Here is a 25,355-nt window from a genome sequence, read left to right as displayed (position 1 = left end):
ATTCATAACATTGCCATTGAATTTAAACAAACATATCTTTGGTCGTTAACTTATCTATTCGTTCTATCGGCATAATTTATTTTAATCTTTTCCAGATACTTGACTACTGGCGACAGGCACCAAACCATAGCTTTTTCTTTTCGGTTACGACGTTCAACAGTCTCAGAAATTGTGAAACAGGTGTGCCAGGCAATATGGACTGTTCTACAACCCAAGTATTTACCTACTCCTACAACAGAGATGTGGAAGAAATCTGAAGAAGGATTTCTAGGACTTTGGGGGTTTCCGAACTGCCTTGGAAGCATAGACGGAAAGCATATCAGGTTAAAATGCCCGAAGGATAGTGGATCCCAGTTCTTCTGTTACAAACAATTCTTTTCGCTGGTTCTCCTGGCAATCGTTGATCCATACTACGTGTTTACAGCAGGTGACATTGGAAATTATGGATGTCACTGTGACAACACTATTTTTGAGAATTCAGCTTTCTATCAAGAGTATATCGAGGGCAAAAGTATTGTACCTCCAAATCAGGATCGCGTGTATCATACAAAAAGTTGTATTGTCTCATCTCCTCTATAAGTATTTCTGTGTCCATGATGCGCGCACTACGAGCTGCAAGACAAAAACCGCCTCACGCCGCTGCTTCCAGTGTGACAGCAGAGCAGTTGAGTGCGCCAACACAGGCAAGCAGCCGCTCCGGCTTGCGGCGAATCTGTAATCTGTGACAACCCGGTGGCGGCCGGTGCGGCAGGCCGTATGCCGCACTCTGTGAGACCGCCGCCATACAGTAACGAGCGATTCAACAGTGCGGCCTGCCGGCTGCGGTTCAAGGCCACAGGCCGGACGGCCAGGCCGCATTCTGTCTGGCCAAGCCTTAACCTGGATGACCATGACCGGTCAGTATGGCGGCAACCGAGGGAGAGGTCCCATTCCTCTAATGCATTGGAGAGGAACAGCGGTTTTACTCCTGGCGTCATAGTGTGGAGGGTCATCGAGTATGATTTCAGATCACAGCTAGTATTGATTGAGGGAACGGCACAACGGCACGTCACGGACGTACTATGGCCTCAAGTATTACCTCTCGGCTATTGTATCTTGGTGCCATTTTCAACAGGACAATGTTCGTCCTCACATGGCACGTGCGTCGAAGAACTGTCTTCGTAGTGCTGCTGCTCCCATGGTCAGTAAGACCCTCAGATACGTCCCAGATAGAACATGTGTGGGTCCAGCTCGGACCTCAACTCCGCCCTGGTACCACTATCCAGGATATTAACGACCAGTTGCAAGAGTTGTGGGTCAACTTGCCTCAGGAGACTATAAAACAGCTTTGTGAAATCCTCCCCAACTGAATCAGTGCATACATCCATGCCAGAGGGTGTGCAACGTATTGTAATAACTAAACTACCGTGACATATCCTCTCAGCCCATTAACTTTCATTTAGTTTCCTCGTCGCCTTCTGTGTGCTTCACTCTTTTTGTGAGACAGTGTATAATAGATAGACGATCAATTTTAACAAGTTTCGAATAGAATAACACAAGCATTAAGTCAAGTAAAGTTTTTATTTTCATTTTTAAAAATCTGTACTTGAAATTATGTAACATAATCAGAAGAAACAACTGAATAGTATCCAAAAGTAAATAAATGAAATGTAACATAAAAGTACTCATTTATTCAACGATTTTTTATCTAGTCGCTTCGATGATAATTTGATAGGTGACTCTGACAATATATCTTTGGAAATAAACGCTTTTAGGGAACTGATGTCACTGGAATTGTCATGCACTCGTTGGCTAGTTTATTCAGCTGAGGGAATATAAACTTTCGTGTCTTCCCATTGCTCTATAGCATTAGCCCACAGTGGTGACACAAGTGTTGGCAAATGAAGTCTAATTCCACATTTTTGACCAACCAGAGTAGGTTCGAAAGGGGCGAGTGCTCCAGGTTTCCTATTTTGTTTGCTGTGGGGTAATATGTCTCATGATGACTCGAAAAGACACGCATCGTTTCAAAGGAAGAGTCGCTGTATGGTTCGCTGCTACTGGTACCAGAGGTAGCAGAAGGTTTTCGATAAACGCCTTGTACATATTGCCGTAGCACAAGGTCTGGAATCCAGGAAGTGTATATTTATTAATCTTTTGTCGAAGGAGCTGAATAATGCAGCCAAATTGATGACCTTCAGTTTGTTAAAATCTGCGCTCTATTTTCGTGTTTACCTTCTCTTTTACTACCTCTATTACACTGCTGTCATCAAGCTTACTTAAATAATTTATCTGTGCTTTCAAGCAGTTGACCACTGGTATACTTTTGCTTATAGTCATATATTGCTCACCTGATAGCTCTTTGATGACAAGTGGTTCTACGTATTAACACTCAGTTATTCTACACTTCTACTGCTTTGTTTTAAACATAAAAAACCTGGTTTCCGTATGGGCCAGTCCTGTGTATCCCTGAAGCATGTAATAAATAGAATTCCAATGAGTATTTTCATCTAAAATCAACTTAAGGGATGTAAAAGTTTGTCCCGGTAACGTCGATGCTGCAGTAACTTTCTGAATGACACTTGACTCGAAATATTTAACATTATTCTTACCTTGTTGACCAATAAATAAAAATCCTTGGTTGTTATTGCCAATTCAGCAATAAGATTTACTGAGCGCGCAGAACAAAATAAGTACTTGTAATTTTGTTACAGCTGCTTCCATATTGGTACCAACACTAATCACGCGACCAAAATTTTAGGTACATAATAAAAATGTAACGAAAGGAACTTTTAGTACGGTACCTGCTGAAAGTGTTGATATGAATAAAAGTATAAACTAAAAAATATTGTCTGGAAAGTAAAGGTATCGAAAAGAAAGCATTCGATATCAACAGATATCCATATACACTCCTGGAAATGGAAAAAAGAACACATTGACACCGGTGTGTCAGACCCACCATACTTGCTCCGGACACTGCGAGAGGGCTGTACAAGCAATGATCACACGCACGGCACAGCGGACACACCAGGAACCGCGGTGTTGGCCGTCGAATGGCGCTAGCTGCGCAGCATTTGTGCACCGCCGCCGTCAGTGTCAGCCAGTTTGCCGTGGCATACGGAGCTCCATCGCAGTCTTTAACACTGGTAGCATGCCGCGACAGCGTGGACGTGAACCGTATGTGCAGTTGACGGACTTTGAGCGAGGGCGTATAGTGGGCATGCGGGAGGCCGGGTGGACGTACCGCCGAATTGCTCAACACGTGGGGCGTGAGGTCTCCACAGTACATCGATGTTGTCGCCAGTGGTCGGCGGAAGGTGCACGTGCCCGTCGACCTGGGACCGGACCGCAGCGACGCACGGATGCACGCCAAGACCGTAGGATCCTACGCAGTGCCGTAGGGGACCGCACCGCCACTTCCCAGCAAATTAGGGACACTGTTACTCCTGGGGTATCGGCGAGGACCATTCGCAACCGTCTCCATGAAGCTAGGCTGCGGTCCCGCACACCGTTAGGCCGTCTTCCGCTCACGCCCCAACATCGTGCAGCCCGCCTCCAGTGGTGTCGCGACAGGCGTGAATGGAGGGACGAATGGAGACGTGTCGTCTTCAGTGATGAGAGTCGCTTCTGCCTTGGTGCCAATGATGGTCGTATGCGTGTTTGGCGCCGTGCAGGTGAGCGCCACAATCAGGACTGCATACGACCGAGGCACACAGGGCCAACACCCGGCATCATGGTGTGGGGAGCGATCTCCTACACTGGCCGTACACCACTGGTGATCGTCGAGGGGACACTGAATAGTGCACGGTACATCCAGACCGTCATCGAACCCATCGTTCTACCATTCCTAGACCGGCAAGGGAACTTGCTGTTCCAACAGGACAATGCACGTCCGCATGTATCCTGTGCCACCCAACGTGCTCTAGAAGGTGTAAGTCAACTACCCTGGCCAGCAAGATCTCCGGATCTGTCCCCCATTGAGCATGTTTGGGACTGGATGAAGTGTCGTCTCACGCGGTCTGCACGTCCAGCACGAACGCTGGTCCAACTGAGGCGCCAAGTGGAAATGGCATGGCAAGCCGTTCCACAGGACTACATCCAGCATCTCTACGATCGTCTCCATGGGAGAATAGCAGCCTGCATTGCTGCGAAAGGTGGATATACACTGTACTAGTGCCGACATTGTGCATGCTCTGTTGCCTGTGTCTATGTGCCTGTGGTTCTGTCAGTGTGATCATGTGATGTATCTGACCCCAGGAATGTGTCAATAAAGTTTCCCCTTCCTGGGTCAATGAATTCACGGTGTTCTTATTTCAATTTCCAGGAGTGTATATTCTGTGTTGCTAGCCGAAAGAGGGTAAATCAGCTGCCGAAACTGGCAGCTGTTCTATACAACTCGTTAGGGCTACATTGTGGAACCACGGCAAAAGCTTCTTAGGAAAGTGGCATCAAAAGTTCTCAGCCTCGCCCATAGATTGCAGAGCTGGATGCGTGATTTTTTTCCCACAGAAGTTGGTAGAACTTCCAACAAACTGAGTGTGTAATTGCAAGTCATTCCATCCAGTATTTGGCTGCAGTGGAGTGGAAATGGAAAACGTTCTAAGTGCCAGGTCTGGCGTTTGTCAGGAAAATGAAAACAAAAACAATATATCACTGTTTGTATGTAACTAATTGGTTTCCAGAAAATCGAGAAAGTATTCTTTTACCGTAGACGTATGCTGCTCATCGTACCACTGCAAAAAACCATGCGGCAAACCAGAAAGTAAATACTTTATTAAGAACTTTCTAAGCGCCATAAGAGTAAAATGAGTGATTCTATGGGCCAAAAAAGAAATTTTGGTTCTTGCAAAGAAGAAAACAGCAGCCAGCCACTGTTAATAATGCTATTTATTTAAATAAATAAACCGTTACCGATTTAAAACCAACAGCTTCTTCTTCAGACGGTGTTCATCTTTCTGTTACATTTGTCGTTGCTTACATTAGGTATTGGCTGTTTAGTTCCGACAACAAATCAAACAACAACAAATACAATGTAAACGTGAACAGTCGTTTTATGATGAATCTGTCGAATCGAAACTGAAACGGCGCTATTTGTGTAAATGAACAGCATAATACTGGCTGTGTTGCTACTTTCCTCTCTGCAAGAACCAGCTTGTATTTTGTACACAGCTACGGTCTCAAAAATGTTAGTTTTCTGCAAAAAAAGCAGAAAGAACGGTTATGTTCCAAGTGTCATTAATACTGAGGTGCTACGTTTTAAGTGCCCTGAGGTGCTACGTTTTATTTCCTCCCCCCATGAACCATGGACCTTGCCGTTGGTGGGTGAGGCTTGCGTGCTTCAGCGATACAGATGGCCGTACCGTAGGTGCAACCACAACGGAGGGGTATCTGTTGAGAGGCCAGACAAACGTGTGGTTCCTGAAGAGGGGCAGCAGCCTTTTCAGTAGTTGCAGAGGCAACAGTCTGGATGATTGACTGATCTGGCCTTGTAACACTAACCAAAACGGCCTTGCTGTGCTGGGACTGCGAACGGCTGAAAGCAAGGGGAAACTACAGCCGTAATTTTTCCCGAGGGCATGCAGCTTTACTGTATGGTTAAATGATGATGGCGTCCTCTTGGGTAAAATATTCCGGAGGTAAAATAGTCCCCCATTCGGATCTCCGGGCGGGGACTACTCAAGAGGACGTCGTTATCAGGAGAAAGAAAACTGGCGTTCTACAGATCGGAGCGTGGAATGTCAGATCCCTTAGTCGGGCAGGTAGGTTAGAAAATTTAAAAAGGGAAATGGATAAGTTAAAGTTAGATATAGTGGGTATTAGTGAAGTTCGGTGGCAGGAGGAAGAAGACTTTCGGTCAGGTGAATACAGGGTTATAAATACAAAATCAAGTAGGGGTAATGCAGGAGTAGGTTTAATAATGAATAAAAAAATAGGAGTGCGGGTAAGCTACTACGAACAGCATAGTGAACGCATTATTGTGGCCAAGATAGACACGAAGCCCACGCCTACTACAGTAGTACAAGTTTATATGCCAACTAGCTCTGCAGATGATGAAGAAATTGATGAAATGTATGATGAGATAAAAGAAATTATTCAGGTAGTGAAGGGAGACGAAAATTTAATAGTCATGGGTGACTGGAATTCAACAGTAGGAAAAGGAAGAGAAGGAAACGTAGTAGGTGAATATGGATTGGGGCTAAGAAATGAAAGAGGAAGCCGTCTGGTAGAATTTTGCACAGAGCCCAACTTAATCATAGCTGACACTTTGTTCAAGAATCATAAAAGAAGGTTGTATACATGGAAGAATCCTCGAGATACTAGAAGGTATCAGATAGATTACATAATGGTAAGACAGAGATTTACGAAACAGGTTTTAAATTGTAAGACATTTCCAGGGGCAGATGTGGATTCTGACCACAATCTATTGGTTATGAACTGCAGATTGAAACTGAAGAAACTGCAAAAAGGTGGGAATTTAAGGAGATGGGGCCTGGATAAACTGAAAGAACCAGAGATTGTAGAGAGTTTCAGGGAGAGCATAAGGAAACAATTGACAGGAATGGGCGAAAGAAATACAGTAGAAGAAGAATGGGTAGCTCTGAGGGATGAAGTAGTGAAGGCAGCAGACGATCAAGTAGGTAAAAAGACGAGGGCTAATAGAAATCCTTGGGTAACAGAAGAAATATTGAATTTAATTGATGAAAGGAGAAAATGTAAAAATGCAGTAAATGAAGCAGGCGAAAAGGAATACAAACGTCTCAAAAACGAGTTCGACAGGAAGTGCAAAATTGCCAAGTAGGGATGGCTAGAGGACAAATAAAAGGATGTAGAGGTGTATATCACTAGGGGTAAGATAGATACTGCCTACAGGAAAATTAAAGAGACCTTTGGAGAAAAGAAAGCCACTTGTATGAATATCAAGAGCTCAGATGGAAACCCAGTTCTAAGCAAAGAAGGGAAAGCAGAAAGGTGGAAGGAGTACATTGAGGGTCTATACAAGGGCGATGTACATGAGGACAATATTATGGAAATGGAAGAGGATGTAGATGAAGATGAAATGGGAGATAGGATACTGCGTGAAGAGTTTGACAGAGCACTGAAAGACCTAAGTCGAAACAAGGCCTCGGGAGTAGACAACATTCCATTGGAACTACTGACGGCCTTGGGAGAGTCAGTCCTGACAAAATTCTACCATCTGGTGAGCAAGTTGTATAAGACAGGGGAAGATCAGTTTGGATTCCGCAGAAATGTTGGAACACGTGAGGCAATACTCGCCCTACGGCTTATCTTAGAAAATAGATTAAGGAAAGGCGAACCTACTTTTCTAGCATTTGTAGACTTATAGAAAGCTTTTGACATTGTTGACTGGAATACTCTTTTTCATATTTTAAAGGTGGCAGGGGTAAAATACAGGGACCTAAAGGCTATTTACAATTTGTACAGAAACTAGATGGCAGTTATAAGAGTCGAGGGGCATGAAAGGGAAGCAGCGGTTGGGAAGGGAGTGAGACAGGGTTGTAGCCTGTCCCCGATGCTATTCAATCTGTATGTTGAGCAAGCAGTAAAGCAAACAATAGAAAAATTCGGAGTAGGTATTAAAATCCATGGAGAAGAAATAAAAACGTTGAGGTTCGCCGATGACATTGTAATTCTGTCAGAGACAGCAAAGGACTTGGAAGAGCATTTGATCGGAATGGACAGTGTCTTGAAAGGAGGGTATAAGATGAACATCAACAAAAGCAAAACGAAGACACTGGAATGTAGTCGAATTAAATCGGGTGATGCTGATGGAATTAGATTGGGAAATAAGACACTTAAAGTAGTAAAGGAGTTTTGCTAGTTGGGGAGCAAAATAACTGATGATGGTCGAAGCAGAGAGGATATAAAATGTAGACTGGCAATGGCAAGGAAAGCGTTTCTGAAGAAGAGAAATTTGTTAACATCGAGTATAGATTTAAGTGTAAGGAAGTCGTTTCTGAAAGTATTTGTATGGAGTGTAGCCATGAATGGAAGTGAAACATGGACGATAAATAGGTTGGACAAGAAGAGAATAGAAGCTTTCGAAATGTGGTGCTACAGAAGAATGCTGAAGATTAGATGGGTAGATCACATAACTAATGAGGAGGTATTGAATAGAATTGGGGAGGAGTTTGTGGCACAACTTGACAAGAAGAAGGTTCAAATGGTTCAAATGGCTCTGAGCACTATGGGACTTAACATCTGTGGTCATCAGTCCCCTAGAACATAGAACTACTTAAACCTAACTAACCTAAGGACATCACACACATCCATGCCCGAGGCAGGATTCGAACCTGCGACCGTAGCAGTCGCGCGGTTCCGGACTGAGCGCCTCAACCGCTAGACCACCGCGGCCGGCCAAGAAGAAGGGACCGGTTGGTAGGACATGTTCTGAGGCATCAAGGGATCACAAATTTAGCATTGGAGGGCAGCGTGGAGGGTAAAAATCGTAGAGGGAGACCAAGAGATGAATACACTAAGCATATTCAGAAGGATGTAGGTTGCAGTAAGTACTGGGAAATGAAGAAGCTTGCACAGTATAGAGTAGCATGGAGAGCTGCATCAAACCAGTCTCAGGACTGAAGACAACAAAAACGTTTTATTTATGATGGTAACGAAATAAAGCACTGAGTTTTTAACTAGTACAGCCTTGGAGCTCCAGAGGGAAGCACAGCTTTCCAGAAAGACTATGCGCCATGTACTAATGCATGTTCTGCATGGTTTTTAACACCTGCATCAAGCCTAGGAACATGGAACAGAGTACAAGAATATAACAGCACTGAAGACGTGGTTCTCTCTCTCTCTCTCTCTCTCTCTCTCTCTCTCTCTCTCTCTTTTTTTTTTTTTTTTTTTTTTTTTTTTTGGTCACATAGAACGCTTTCCATTTTCGGTGTTCAACTGGCTGAAAAAGACGTGGTACGTGAATCCACGGAAATAGAAAAAATCGAATAACTTGACACAGCTTTTCTTATTTTTGTTATTTTAAGAAAGTTTGATGCCAATAACGAAATTCATTCGAGGGGTATAGTGTGTAAGTATGGTGACCCCTCCCCTTCGGTTTCCACCGTGAAGACATGGGTTACCTTAGAAGCATCAACGATGGTGCACATGCAGGACATCCGAAACGTTGAAATACTCCACAAATGATGCACAGGAAAGTCCACGATATTATCTTGGTAGATTAGCAATTTAAGTTGTGTAAAATTGCTTCATCTGTAAGGGTTTTTGAAGAACGTGTCATCTACACTTTGCATTAAGAATTTGCACGTGAGAAATCTTTGTGCAAGATGGAGGGCGCTCCTACTACTATCACAAATGAATTCACACACAGATTTCCATTAAGGGTTTTGTGTGTGTTCGTAAAAACAAAAGTTATTTTCTGCGTCAGTAAGTGACAATGTACGAAACAAGGATTCACCACTGCCCACCAGAATCAAAACAACAATTGAAACAATGAAGAGAGAGCACCAAAGAGGGCGAAGACGATGACATCAGCGGTGTTTCTGGGTGTGAAATTAATTCATGTTATTTGAGTATCTTCAAAATGATGAAACGATAGCGTATTCTAACTTTCTAAGAGGTTTGACTGAAAAGTAATACCTCCACCTTTGCAACTCTTCAACAGTTGGCAGCACTGGTATGCGGCAGGTACTGGCTTGTTCCGTAGCCTCTTCTCTACAGCTCCAGTCAGCGGGAAGCCTTAGCATTGAACGGTTGTGTTGTTACTGTGTAAAGTATGGAACACAGCAGACGGTCGGTCAGTGCAAGTTAAGCAATGTGCAGTCATTGAATTCTTGACAGCAGAAGGTGTCACCCCAAAGGAGATTCATCAGAGAATGAAAGTAGTTTATGGTGATTGTGTTGATATGAGTACTGTGCGTCGTTGGGCGAGTAAGCTTGACGATGTTCAGGCGGAACTTCTGACCTGCATGACAAAGAGTTGGACGTTCTGTGACAGCAACCACCGAGTTTCACAAGCAAAATGTTGACAGACTGATTCAGGACGATCGTCGTAATCACTCAGAGAGAAACAGTAAGCACAATCGGCATGTCGCAAGAACGTGTGGTTGACATTATTGCTTTGCTCGACTATCGGAAAATTTGTGCACGGCGGGTACTCTGGATTCTGACTCCTGAAATGAAAGCACACAGATCTGAAATTTGCCAGTAACTCCTACCGCGTTACGAAAATGAAGGTGATGCCTTTCTACATTCAATTGTGACAGGAGACGAAACGTGGGTACACCGTTACGACCCGGAGACGAAACGTCAATCTATGGAATATCGACATAAAGACTCCCCCAGAAAATGAAATTCAAGAAGCAGCCCTCAGCTGGAAAAACATGGCCAAAGTGTTCTGGGACGAAGATAGTGTTATCCATGTTGATTTCCTTGATCGTGGAACAACAATAAATTCAGAGCGCATTATCACAACGCTGCGAACTCTGAAACGACGGCTGACAAGGGGCCGAAAGGAAAAGGGAAATGTTTTTCTACAGCATGACAATGCCAAACCACATACTTCACGTGCCACCATAGCAGAACTTCAGAGACTGAATATCACCACCGTATGGCATCCTCCGTACAGTCCAGATTTAGCACCGTCTGACTTCCATCTGTTCCCTATAATGAAAGATGATCTGCGCGGACATCATTACGCTTCTGATGAAGACGTTGAGAGAACTGTGAGACTGTGGTTAGGGAAACAGAACGTCGACTTCTTCGGTGACGGCTTCTGAAAACTTGCTCATCGTTGGCAGAAATGTATCCAATTGGCTGGTGATTATGTGGATAAGTGAAAATTGGTAATTAAAGATCACTTTCTAAGGATTATTTCTGCGTTTGATTTATTAAAATATTCCCACCCAAAACCAATTAACGAATTCATTCAACCCTCGTAACAGATCTAAATGTAAAAATTAGAGAAAAAGAGACGTGGGTTTCAGAAGTAAAAATCATGTTTCATCGAGGCATGTACTTGCCCATTAAAGAGTCTTGGCAATGGGAAAACAAAGATATCTTCGGTTTGAAGTGTTGGAATATATACATCAGATTTTGATCCATCGGGCTCAGAAGGTCTTCCTCTTTCAGCGTTTTCCGTTCGACTAAGAAACGATTACAACTGTGCACAAGAATTTTACAGCACTTCCCGAGGAACACTACAGAAGTGGAATAACTTCACTGCAGTACACACTTTCTGGTTACACTCAATTTTTAAAACTTTAGACATATTAAGGATTCCATTTATTCGTGTAACTATCCACGTACACATATTGGTCAAAGTAATGACTGCAGTCGGCCAACCAAGTATAAGTCTATCGTAAGGCAATCAGCAGTTTTCAAGAGTTTTCTTGGAAATGTCTTATTTCTAACGGATTTCCAGTGATCAAAACTGCAAATTTTCGTACCGATATAAAATATTTTAAGCTACATCAAAAGCATTAACATTGCGTCTTTTGAACTGATGCCAATTAAGAGTGCATGAATCAAGGTGGTAAAAGACCAGGCACAACAGAAGAAATAATGCAAATGATCGAGTAAGTCGGCTGGGGTGGCCGAGCGGTTCTAGGCGCTACAGTCTGGAACCGCGCTACCGCTACGGTCGCAGGTTCGAATCCTACCTCGGGCATGGATGTGTGTGATGTCCTTAGGTTAGTTAGGTTTAAGTAGTTCTAAGTTCTAGGGGACTGATGACCTTGAAGTTAAGTCCCATAGTGCTCAGAGCCATTTGAAACACAGATTGGATAATTTTAGACTTCGTAATCGGAAAAGAAGGGCAGATAACAGCGAGAAGCCACACAACTACAGCTGTATTTTAAAGAACTACATGTATCACAAGTAATGTAATGTGATAACGTAGTCTTCTCTTAGCTATTACGTTATAATCATACAGAGAATATATGCAGTTGAAATAAAACCACAGCATAGTAGTATCACCAGTAAGTAACTGACGGTGCTTGGCCTTTGCAGTGAACTTTTGCGATCTTTTTCCCATTTTTCAAACATTCAGCAAGCTGTACGAAAGAGACCAGCAATCACAAACTGTCACTATTAAGCTCTAAAAGCGCAAGTTTCATTACGGAACAGCTGTGATGGATCCGAACACTGTTTGTCACGCCCTAGCATTCCAATAGGCAACCGACAAAGCTGTGTTCTCCTACAGGTTGCATACCACGCAGGCAAAAGTGAACGCTTCAACCGTAATGAGCAAGACTGCTTTAATCCTGTTGGTTTTCTGCAGAATCTGTCAGCGTCAATTTATACTTTCTTTCCGATTTAAGGACGTGACAACAAATTATTTTTACTTTTGACGTCCTGTACGGTATGCATCGCAGTAACATGGAGAACACACACGTTACCTGTAAAAGTATTAAACCCGAGAACTATAAAAATAGATTTCATAACGTTGTGGGCTTTATATTTTCGACACAAAAATGGACAGAAAACAAAGTACACTACTATCATTACCAACGTTGGAGATTTTCGACATTTTAGGAGAGCATAATGAAATCCTGATGTTCTCTTCAGTGAGATGAACGAACTGGGAAAATGTTGCAGCCTTCAATGTGGCTATCTATAACCAGCAAAGCACGCTGAAGTCTAACCAAAACATTTTCGAAGTAATCTTTCGATGAGCCTATTGGACTTCGTAATGTGTCCAAAGAATATTTCGCCGTGTGCGACTGAGGTTAGTTGTTGGGTAGGCAGTAGCAGAGGAGCGTTTGCGGGCGTATTGTCATTGCTGCCGCACTTTAAAACTGTTTCGCAATTTCTTACACAAAATCTGAGTTGATATAGTATGACTCTGGTCTGTTCTCGTGAAGGAGAAAGATGTATTTCGCAAACTATACTTTATTGGCCACTTTATGTATTATAGTTCAATGCATCAGCGCAATTACAACTGCAGTTCCATTTTCACTGTCTGGAGAATATTTGTTGCAATAAACCTCTGGTTAGAGTTATTTTGAATTAAGTATTTAATTCTTAAATATTAATCTAATCTCATATCAACGTTTTATGTTTCATTTTTACACATAGACGAGTGGGATGGTGTCAGTGTGTGAGAACATTTCGAATTGGAAGATTTCGTCCACACATGGTGCACCCTTTCCTTCAGCATGACAATGCTAGAACACACACGAGCGCTGCTACATCCGCAGCAATCCGAAACCTTGGGCTCACTACCATACATCACCCTCCAGAGATTCCCTGCTTGGTCCCATCTGATTTTCATATGCTTCCAGAACTTAAACAACACTTTCGAGGACTTCATTTAATAGTGATGGATTCCTCGAAAGTGTTGTTTAAGTTTTGGAAGCAGATGAAAATCAGATGTGACCAAGTCGAGATTCTATGGAAGATTTTCTTTGTTTGTATTGCACTTTTTGTAAATAAACTACACGGATCCCACTTCTTTTCCCTAGCATTTATCCCGTATAGTATGGCGATCGCTTTTTCGGGATTTGGAAATTCTATTTCTAATATTTAGCTCTGTGGGCGGATGACCTTCCCTACCACAGTCGTTCAAGTACCTTAAGGGAGCGAAGCCGTGTCCTTCATTTGTGAATCTCGTAAACATTGTTCTGTGTGATATGGTCATTTTAACTGTTTGTATATCGTATTCTCTGAGGCGGAATGTGAGGACGAGCCCAGCGTTAGCCTAAACAAGCGTGGGAAACCGTCTAAAAATAACACTCGGGCCGGCAGGTGTACCAGACAACGGGCGAACGGGGTTTGGCTCATCTCCCCGTCTCGGAAGCTAGTGCGCTGCACTTTGCGATATACACTGATAAGCCAAAACATTACGAGCACTCCTACCGTGACGTTGAATGCCGCCTAGTCGCGTTGCGGACACCTGTCACTTTAACAGAAGTACGTAAGCGGAGCAGACACGGACAGGGGTCACTATAGCGAAGATATGGGCTGCAAATGGGGAAATCCCTCGAGATAAGCGACTTCGACAGAAGATAGATTATTATTACGCAGAACCTGTGAACGGATATCTCGAAAATAGCGAAGCTGGTCGAATGTTCACGTGCTACTGTCGTGAGCATCTACAGAAAGAGGCAGGAGGACAGTAAAACTACCACTAAGCGCTAAATGGTTGGATGTCCACGATTCTCCACAGAATGTGGGGTTTGGAGACTTGTCTGCCCTGTAAAGTAGGATAGATGGTGATCTGTGGCATCTTTTCCGAAAGGGCACAACGCTGGTGCATGCACAAGTGTTGCGGCGCATACAGTTCAGCCGGCCGGTGTGGCCGAGCGGTTCTAGGCGCTTCAGTATGGAACCGCGCGACCGCTACGGTCGCAGGTTCGAACCCTGCCTCGGACATAGATGTGTTTGATGTCTTTAGGTTAGTCAGGTTTAAGTAGTTCTAAGTTCTAGGAGACTGATGACCTCAGATGATAAGTCCCGTAGTGCTCAGAGCCATTTAAACCATTTGAACCACACAGTTCATCGTACGTTGTTGAACATGGAGCTACGCAGCAGACTACCCCTACTTAGTTCAGTGTTGACCCAAGGACATCGTCAACTACGATTGTAGTGGGCACGGGACCATTGGGACTACGTCGTCGATCAATGGGTACTTGTCGGCTCTTCTGGTGTATCACATTTTTACTACAGATCGCTGGTCGTCTCCACAAAAACCGCCATCGATGTGAACGGCGGCTTTAAAAGTGCAGCGTGCCACGGACGCTGGCTGGTTGGAGCAGTTACGCTGTAGGAGACATTCTTCTGCACTTGCGAGGGACCTATGATAGAAATTGAAGCCACGCCGACAGCTGCGAACCACTTGCGTCCAATCATGCTTGATGTCTTCCCTGATGGTGATGTCATCATAACTGTCCCTCTCTCGGAGCCAGAACCGTGCTACTGTGGTTTGAGGAGCGTTATAACGAACTCACGTTCTGAGGTACTACGTATCGATCCATGTGAAACGCCCACATTAGTACGTGGCTGCAACACAGGCGCTGACTCTGGCATCCAGTCAATCGCAGATATAGTGAATACTGTCCTAGGATACGTTATTCCATGCCTGCTCGACCAGGTCACTTAGTGCTGTAAGAGTCGTTATTGACAAGTCGCACGAGTCGCTTCTGGTCCAATCATATCCTACACGTGCTCAATTGGGGACAAGTCCAGAGACCATGTAGCCAGCGAAGTTGCTGCACGTCTTGCAGAACCCGTTGGGTTCACGGGCTGTATGTGTGCTGTTGGAATAACCTTCCTATTGCAAGAACTGCAAAAGAACCTGTCTAACATCAGTCTGCACGTACCGAGCGCTACCTAGAGGGGACTCGAGAAACACCAAATGCGAACGAGGGTTGCAGCTTATCGCATCCCACACAGTAAGGCATGGGGTGGAGCCAGGGTGTCTCGGACGAAAGCACTCTACGACAGCGCTTACCAGGAAGGTTTCGCACGCGCAAACGACCATGCAGGCACAATCTGCTTTTATCGCTGAAGACCACGGCGCGCCATTCCATCTTCAAAGTGATCCTCTGACGACACCAGTCGAGGGTGCACGTCGATGATGCGGTGTGAGTGGAAGACGGACTAGAACTGTGCGTGTCCATCGTCGCACTGCTAATAACCGGTTCGCAACAGTTCGTCTTGACACGTCTGGGCACACGAGATCTCTTATTTCTGTTGTGGCAGCTGTACGATTCGCCACTGCTGCCCTTACATTACGACGATCCTGGTAGGCATCTGTGCTCTGTGGACGTACAGAATCTCGTCTACGGGTGTGAAAATGTTCACGTGACCAGTGATACCAGCAACGTTGCTCAACTGACGCAGCACGTCTAACTTGTGTGGCATGTCTCCGAAAGAACCATCCCTCCACTCGGAAGGCCACAATATAATCCATTTCAAAGTCGCTCAGTTGGCTGTAGGAAGCACGAATGCGTCTCCGTGGTTTGGTTGCCTGCGTGCTTCACACGTGTGCACCACACCTAAACCATTATCAGTATATCTACTATGGAAATGATCGTTTGGCGTCATTGGCCGGGAGGCCCCTTACGGGACAGGTCCGGCCGGCTTGGTGGAGGTCTCATTACATTCGACGCCACATTGAGCGACCTGCGCGCCGGATAGGGATGAAATGATGAGCAATACAACACAACACCCAGTCCCTGGGCGGAGAAAATCCCTGACCCAGCCGGAAATCGAACCCGGGCCCCTTAGGACGGCAGTCCGTCACGCTGACCATTCAGCCATCGGGGCGAATAGTACATCTATTATGCCCCAGGTGGAATACACCGTCATCGTATCAAAATCGATAAGGTCTTTCCATATGTACAATTTTTTTTCTAGTAGTGTAGAAAACATCCACTTTAACAATTTTAAACAGCCGCATGTGGTAAACTGGTTTTCATTTTCCAAAATTTTGCTGCAGCTATGAACACATTCGCAAGCTCTCGAACTGGGAACTCACCACGGCGACGGCGGCTGAGGACAGCATCTCTTCCGGCGACACGACGGCAAAGTAGGCCAGGTTGGCCAGCACGTACGTCAGCGTCACTATGGGCATCGCTATCCAGATGGCGCGCGGCAGGTTCCTGCAACAACAATAATATCAGCGCTGCGTCGTCAGCTTATTACACGATGTGTGCGCATATATTTAAACGTATTTTGTAACTTTTATTCCAGTACACAATGCATTTCAGGCCTCTGGGGCTCATCTCCAGGTGCTTGATCAAATTTAGGTTTCTACTAGCTCTGTTAAAGAGTACATAGGTATATTACAAGGTGGCACATTGTGACTACAATTTTTACGAAACTATGATAAAACCGAAAAATAACTTACTGTTTCCAGTAGATATTATATAGTTTTTAAGCACCGTATGAGCGGACATATTCATACACATATACATGCTTTCCTCTCACATCACATATTATGTAAACAAAATTCAAACAAGTCAAAGAATATCCAAACTTAAAGCTGTTACATTTCCACATAAACACAGGGGTTGCTATTTCAAATATCATAGAAAGATGTTACTTTATCATTCATACATAGATGTCATTTACAAAACAAAAATTATTTATGCAGATATCAGATGTGACCTTATGTTATGAAATGGTTATAGCTATTAGATACTTATTTGTTTAGGGGAAAACGGCTTTTGAAAATGCTGAAAAGACTGTGGCTGCTTAGCTCAGTTTATTTAATATGTCCGCAGAAAAAAATTCTCTGTGTAGAATGTAGTTAGGCTGCTGTGGATATCAGTGTGTGTCTGTTCAGGTAAACATATTTGGTAACTGAGGATTTATCAAAGGGGTTGAGCCCAAAAACACCAGTGTGCTCTTTGTAGCGTGTGTTTGCCTATATGGAAAGCAGGGCAACTATTACACAGTAGTTCATTTATTCCATTTGTTCTATTATTAGGATGTTTATGTTCATTTTACTGAGCAAGTGGTGTCCACGTTTGTTGTTTGTCCACAAAGATATTTTTATATTGGTAATTCTTATTAAGTTAGCAATGTTTTGCGATGCTGAACTTAAATAGTGAATGCTTCTGAAGATTTATGTTGCGTCAGTTGTTTTTTTAGTGCTTCTGTTACTGATATTGGCCTGCGTGTTGTCGGACAGTCTATCAACCGATTTTACTGACTACTCAGTGTTCATTGCAGTTGGTTTGAAGGTATCTACGAGGGCGAGCTGAAAAGTAACGCCTCCGAATTCTTTATGTGAAAATTTTTAGAGCTTTTTAAATAAAACAAACTTTATTAACATTCTGCATCTTTATTCTCCGTGTCTACATATTTATTTCTTAACATAGTCACCCTGGTGACAAACACATTTCTCCCATCGAGAAACCAGTCTACTGATATCGCCACTTAGAATGTTTGACTTTGATGGAGCCACAACCTCAAGTCGTCGCAGGTGTTCGTTAAGTTATGGAAACTGATGAAAATCGGATGAGAGCAAGTCGGTACTGTATGGAGGATGACTGATGACAGTGAACCCATGATTGTTGCAGATGTCTCAGTGCTCGTATGTGGTCTGGCATTATCATGATAAAGGACGTGGTTTTCGATATGTGGCCGATCTATTCGAATGCGAAACTCGATTACAGTATGTTCCGGTGTATCGATAAGCGCCGGCACGAAGATGAAGAACGCAAGAGCAGAGAGAGCTTCAGACGACGCCAGCCTACAGCACGCTGACCCATGACGTCACTACGACAGGAGCGGCCTCTATCCGAAGAGAATATAAGTGCTGCTCCTTTGGCAGCCTCGGCCTGACAGAAGAAGACCGGCACTAGCAAAGGGACAGTAGAAGGCGGACACTAATAGACCAGGACAGAAGAGACGTGAATTGTGATCCATATCATTTACTTGAATGGATATTGTATAAAGTGAAGGACATTGGTTGTTTGCATGTCGTCAATCGCTTGTGACACGTTCTTGTAAACCACAGTTAAGTATTGTCAATCTACTTTATTGTAATAAAAACCATTAATGTGAGCCGGCCGGGGTGGCCGAGCGGTTCTAGGCGCTACAGTCTGGAACCGCGCGACCGCTACGGTCGCAGGTTCGAATCCTGCCTCGGGCATGGGCGTGTGTGATGTCCTTAGGTTAGTTAGGTTTAAGTAGTTCTAAGTTCTAGGGGACTGATGACCTCAGAAGTTAAGTCCCATAGTACTCAGAGCCATTTGAACTATTAATGTGATTTGCTTGAACTGTTGTACAGCTATCCGAGAAAGCAGCATCGTTTAGACAGCCTATAAGAGACGATTGGGCAGGACCCCACACAGTACTCTATTTCTCATCACCGAGATACTTACTTTATACATCAGTGCGTTACACGCTACAATTCGGAGACCTCTAGCGGCAGACGACTACAAATATGTAGACATAAAGAATAAGCGTGTCAATGTTAACAAGATTTGTTTTGTTTTTTTAAAAAAAACTTTATAACAGTTTTCACATAAATTAATTTTCAGCAGGCCATCGCATTTCTTGTCCTGGTGCTTTTGGTCTTAAAGGTAACGTGTGTGCCCTGTCAACATGGATCTAAATGCATGTATAATTATGTGTGTTTGGATGGTGTGATGATTTTGTGTTGTTATATCAGAGTGGGTTGATTTAGTGCAGGTGTAAAAGGTTTGTTCCTGCTGTTCGTCAACTATTGAAAGGTCTAATAAATTTATGGTCGGTTTTGTTTCACATACTGTTGTGAAATTTACTCTAATGTGGAATGAACTGAATAATGCAGGATTTTCATCAAATTAATTTTTTGTGTCATCATATAGAAGCAGAGTGCCATCAACACATCTCCTGTGATAAACAATTTTTTTAGAAAGTTTATTTTTCCCTACTCATCAAATAGGAGAAATTTTACATTGGTTAAGAATTTTCTTTACTTTTTTTCTTGAATTTAAGAGGCTGGATCATGGTTGAGTTCAACGATGTTGTTTTCTGATGAAAAGTTAAGAGGTCTAGCAAAGTAATCCTTTTTGTAAAGGACAACAGTGGAGCTTCGTTTATCAACCTTAACAACAGCATCATGTTCAGTGAGTATATGTTTCAACTTTCTGAAAACTTTGTTGTCATCTATGATTGTATTGCAGCGTTGTTATACCTTTTGTATAATTTCGTTAACAGACAATCTGTTCAGTATGGACCAGGCTGACCATAACTGCAGCTTTCTCAGTGTTTACTATTCAGTTTTTAAGTTATGATGATTAAACCTTGTCTGATGTCGTGCGTTAGACCTTCGTTTCATTAAGGTTTGTTCTATGTTTGTAAAAGTAATGTTGGTTTCGTTTTTAACTGTTTCCTAATAGTCACATTATTATGGGCACAGTAGTACTTCTTTTGAAGGGATTCAAGTTTTTTTTTGTATGTTCCTCAACTATACCAGGTCTAAATTTTGTAGAGAAGACTGTAGCATACCCGTCAACGTAATACATTTCTAATGGGCGCTGCATGTCGGTTAACTCAGTATGTAGGTAGTAAGGTAAATATTAAGTAGTTCTTTCTTTCTGTGCTGTAGCTTCAGTTCTGTATATAACTAGACCTCCTCAAATTTATTTCATGTCTTCTCAAATTTTCTTCTAGCTATTTTGGCTGTTTTTGAATGATATTTTTTCGTGATGTGAACATAGTCTGAGATTATACCATGTGTACACAAATTCTTCGTTAAATCTGGTGTTGCAGGTTAGTTTAGTTGGGTTAAGTTTAGTATTTTTAGGTGAGTGCACTATATTCTGTGCCTAGCTTGGCAAATATAACTTAATTTTGTCCACTTCTGTAAGTATTGCTTGCGAGACCGTATTACGAAAAGTATTACAATGGATTAATTTCATATCCGTATCTTGAACTATGGATGAAATGAAAGACATGAAACTTTTAGATGTTTATCCTGTACACAGGTAGGTCGCCGGCGTACTTGAGAAAGTAGCTTTACAACTAAAAAGGCGTTTTGACAAAATGATTGTCGGTAACAGCTCTCACTTCTTTGTGTCGTATTGTTACTCGGTTGAACTACAGTCTTGTGCTGTTATAAACTGTCAAATCCAGTAGTAACGTTGTTTAATTTCGAGAAAAGATTCACCGTTTGCAACTGTGTATTCATATTTTAACTACTTCCTACCTCATAATTTACAGTCTGGTTAAGGCTCATCACCTTCGACACGTACCCAAAAAGGCAAACCTTTGAAAATCGAAGACAATCTCGAAATGTTGCACAAAATTGGAAAAGAGTAAAAGACTGGATATTATGAAAGAAATGGAAATCTGAGCAATATAAACAAGATGTTATATTCTTAATGAGATAACTGAATTCAAAATCTCAAATTTTTCTGTAGCCTTGAACCAGTTCTTATGCAGCAGGTTCAAAAAGTGGTGCCTGCGTGAAACAAATGATAACCAAATAGTCAGTATCGTGAATATCGTTGTAAAGAAACAATAGTCAATATTCATCTGCACACAATGCAAAGCCGCCCTCTTGTATCAATTTTATACTATTTACGTCTATAGAAAAACGTGTTGTAGAGCGAAGTAAGTCCATGTCAGTTTGGAAAAAGCAGTGCAGTACTGTAATATTGCACAACAGCCCCGACAGTGTACCAACGGTGCGTATGAAGCTTTTGGATGCCAAAATAATAAGTGAACACCTGACATATTAAAAGTGTATCATACGATTATCGCACCATTAACAACTGATGCAAAACTATTCGCAGCCCACACAGGCTACGGTGTCAGTCACAACAAACAACGAGGTACGGCTCCAAGCTAGCAGATGACCCCACTGGACATCGATTTCTGGCCACACACTGCCTATCTGCTCCCTCCAATTACCACAACAGCCAGCATCAGGTCAGTGTACGAAACAGTGGTCGATGTTAATTTAAATTAAAACATTTTATCTTTAAGTAACATTTATATGTATGCGTTAACGCCTTATAGTGAGCAAAATATGCTTGAAACGCGATGCAATATGTTGGATTAAACATAAAATTAAAGTGTGACTCGTAGCGGAAAAATACAAATCATTATCGTTAGTTTTATATTTTGTTCCTTCCTTCGTGGGAAGTAGTCGCAGATAAATGAACGTAACAGTAACATTGACGGATAGCGTTTCACGTTAATCGATATTTTTTCATTAGCGGTGTTTTAGTATGACAAGTCACGAACATCCTTGCATCAAGTTCCCGCCGGAGGAAGACGGTCCGTATGCGCCCACTTTCTTATTCGGGAAGGGAGCCTTGAGCCGAAGAGCAAACAACGGAGCGCCGGCAGGGGCCCTCTTCCACGAACTGAGGGCGAGCTGCCACCAGAGATTCAGATCACGCGTCCCCCTTTAAGGAAGCCGACTCCGATGCCAGGTGGCCACTCTGCACTGTACAATGTCTCCGAGCTGTACTCGTGTGTAGATAGGGGTCAAGGACGCCCATAATAGGGGACAAGGGCGGTCCCCTTCCCAGCCCTCATGGAAAGGAAAATATATGATGTTAACTGGTGTTTTTCTTTCAAGGAAATGATTTAAAAGTCGGAATTACGCAGGTTTTTAACAGGTCGGAACCGGAACTTTTTTATGACTACTTACAAGTCGCCAAGCGTCTTCCGAAGTATTAAAACTACAGTGCTCCCTCGATAGGGAGTCATTAAAACAAAACGTTGATACGAACTTCCACACAAAAGGAAGGTCGTAGACTACAAAGAGGCATCCCAATACGAAGGTACTGTGTTGTTCTACTCGAGATGGTTTGCACGTCTGCTAGCAGTGAATATAAATGTTTTAAAAGACTGCGTCCTTTCACGGAGCTATTGTGTACTAGGGAAAAGTAAAACGCAGTTGCAAGCGAACAACAGTTTTTTCCTATATCGTTACGTAGCAACTACACAATACTGGAAGCTCTCTTTGTAGCCCAAAATCTGTGCATTCCGTCTCTCGCACAACTGCCTTGTTTCCTCTGTCCATTCCAAGTTTCTGTTCACCATGGAAGCCTTTGCTGTTGATTACTGATCTATACCTTGTCACCTCAATTTATCTATATCTGCCTCAAACCTGACGTACATCCGTGGTGTTGCGGTAGCGTCTTTGATTCATAACCAGAATGTTTTTGGTCTCGGGTTAGAATCTCGCCTCTACGTAAATCTTGATTAATAATCAGCAGTGGCGGCCGAAGACTTCCGGCATAAGAAGTCACCCTCATTCTGCCAATGGCCTTGTCGAAGAGGAAGGAGAGGCAGACTCTCTTGTCCTGGAGGTGGGAAACTGCCCCTACAGGCGGAACAATCAACAAAGATTAACGGCATGAGGATGCAGAAGGCAATGGAAACCACTGCATTAAACATACGTAACGTGTATCCACAGTACAAGTGGTCTGTAACTGTAAAAGTGTCATGATGGTCTGTCCTTTGGCAAAAGATTCCGGAATAGTCCCTCACTCGGATATCTGGGAGGGGCTGTCAAAGGGTAGGGGGAGGGGGTGACCACGAGAAAAAGATTGAATAATCAACGAAATAATAACTTTCTACGAGTCGGGGCGTGGAATGTCTTAAGCTTGAACGTAATACGGAAACTAGAAAATCTGAAAAGGGAAATGCAAAGGCTCAATCTAGATATTCTAGGTGTCAGTGAAGTGAAATGGAAAGAAGACAAGGATTTCTGGTCGGATGAGTATAGGGTAATAGCCAGAGCAGCAGAAAATGTTATAACGGGAATGGGATTCATTATGAATAGGAAGGCAGGCCAGAGCGTGTGTTACTTGAACAGTTTAGTAATAGGGTTGTTCTGATCAGAATCGACAGCAAACCAACATCGATAACGATAGTACAGGTATATATGCCGACGCCGCAAGCTGAAGACGAAGAGACAGCGAAAATATTTGAGAATATTGAAAAGGTAATATGGTATGTAAAAGGAGATGAAAATGTCATGGGGGACTGGGACGCAGATGTACTGGAAGGACTAGAAGAAAAGGTTACAGGAGAATATGGGCTTCGGACAATGAATGAGAGGAGAAAGATTAATTGAGTTCTGTTATAAATTTCAGTTAGTGACAGCGAATGCTCTGTTCAAGAATCACAAGAGGAGGAGATATAATTGGAAAAGGCCGGATGATAAGGGAAGATTTCAGTTAGATTACATCATGGTCAGGCAGAGGTTCCGAAATCAGATACTGGATTGTAAGGTGTACTCAGGAGCAGATACAGACTCAGATCACAATTTAGTAACGATTAGGAGTAGGCTGAAGTTCAAGACATTAGTCAGGAAGAATCAATACGCAAAGAAGCGGGATACGGAAGTACTAAGGAATGACGAGATACGTTTGAAGTTCTCTAACGCTATAGATACAGCAATAAGGAATAGCGCAGTAGGCAGTTCAGTTGAAGAGGAATGGAAATCTCTAAAAAGGGCCATCACAGAAGTTGGGAAGGAAAACATAGGTACAAAGAAGGTAGCTGCGAAGAAACCATGGGTAACAGAAGAAATACTTCAGTTGATTGATGAAAGAAGGAAGTACAAACATGTTCCGGGAAAATCAGGAATACAGAAATACAAGTCGCTGAGGAATGAAATAAATAGGAAGTGCAGGGAAGCTAAGACGAAATCGCTGCATGAAAAATTTGAAGATATCGAAAAGAAAATGTTTGTCAAAATGACTGACACAGCGCATAGGGAAGTCTAAACGACTTTAGGTGAAAAGAAAAGCAAAGTTCGTAACATTAGTGTGCAACAGGAATTCCACTGTTAAACGCAAAGGAGAGAGCACATAGTTGGAAAGAGTAGATTAAAGGCCTCTATGAGGGGGAAGATTTGTCTGATGTGATAGAAGAAGAAACAGGAGTCGATTTAGAAGAGATAGGGTATCCAGTTTAAGAATCAGAATTTAAGAGAGCTTTTAAGGACTTGAGATCAAATAAGGCATAAGAGATAGATAAAATTCCATCAGAATTTCTAAAATCGTTGGGGGAAGTGGCAACAAAACGACTATTCACTTTGATGCGTAAAATGTATGAGTCTGGCGACATACCATCCGACATCCGGAAAAACATCATCAATTCCGAAGACGGAAAGATCTGACAAGTGCGAGAATTATCGCACTATCAGCTTAATAGCTCATGCACCCAAGTTGCTGACAAGAATAATATACAGAAGAATGAAAAAGAAAACAGGATGCGCTAGATGACGATCTGTTTGGCTTTCGGAAAGGCGGTTAATAATGGGAGCAAGACTAAAGAAAAATCAAGACACGTTCATAGGATTTGTCGACCTGGAAAAAGCGTTCGACAATGTAAAATGGTGCAAGATCTTCGAAATTCTGAGCAAAATAGGGGTAAGCTGTAGGGAGAGACGGGTCATATACAATATGTACAACAGCCTAGAGGGAATAATATGAGTGGACCACCAAGAAAGAAGTGCTTGTATTAAAAAGGGTGTAAGACAAGGATGTAGACTTTCGCCCCTACTGTTCAATCTCTGCATCGAGGAAGCAATGATGGAAATAAACGAAAGGTTCAGGTGTGGAATTATAATTCAAGGTGAAAAGATACGCTGATGACATTGCTATCCTGAGTGAAAGTGAAGAAGAATTACATGATCTGTTGAATGAAATGATCAGTCTAATGAGTACAGAGTATGGATTGAGAGTAAATCGAAGAAAGACGAAGGTAATGAGAAGTAGTAGAAATGAGAACAGTGAGAAACTTAATATCAGTATCGATGTTCACGAAGTAGATGAAGTTAAGGAATTCTGCTACCTAGGCAGTATTTTAACCAGTGACGGAGCAAGGAGGACATCAAAAGCAGACTAGCAACGGCAAAAAGGGCATTCTTGGCCAAGAGAAGTCTACTAATATCAAATGTCGGCCTTAATGTGAGGAAGAAATTTCTG

General features: G+C 42.8%; 1 protein-coding gene across 1 annotated transcript in view; it reads right to left on the bottom strand.

The window, feature by feature from the left end:
- The window catches only part of LOC126457202 (large neutral amino acids transporter small subunit 1), a 333,361-nt gene that overhangs the window by 22,648 nt on the left and 285,358 nt on the right, over positions 1–25,355 (bottom strand). The window contains exon 4 of the mRNA XM_050093301.1: positions 16,439–16,562. Within this exon, the coding sequence (XP_049949258.1) occupies positions 16,439–16,562 (124 nt within the window). The remainder of the gene's footprint in view (positions 1–16,438; positions 16,563–25,355) is intronic.

Source organism: Schistocerca serialis, chromosome 2 (assembly GCF_023864345.2).
Source record: "Schistocerca serialis cubense isolate TAMUIC-IGC-003099 chromosome 2, iqSchSeri2.2, whole genome shotgun sequence".
NCBI lineage: Eukaryota > Metazoa > Arthropoda > Insecta > Orthoptera > Acrididae > Schistocerca > Schistocerca serialis.
The sequence above is the reverse complement of the archived record's forward strand: the minus strand, read 5'-3'. Positions and strand labels throughout refer to the sequence as shown.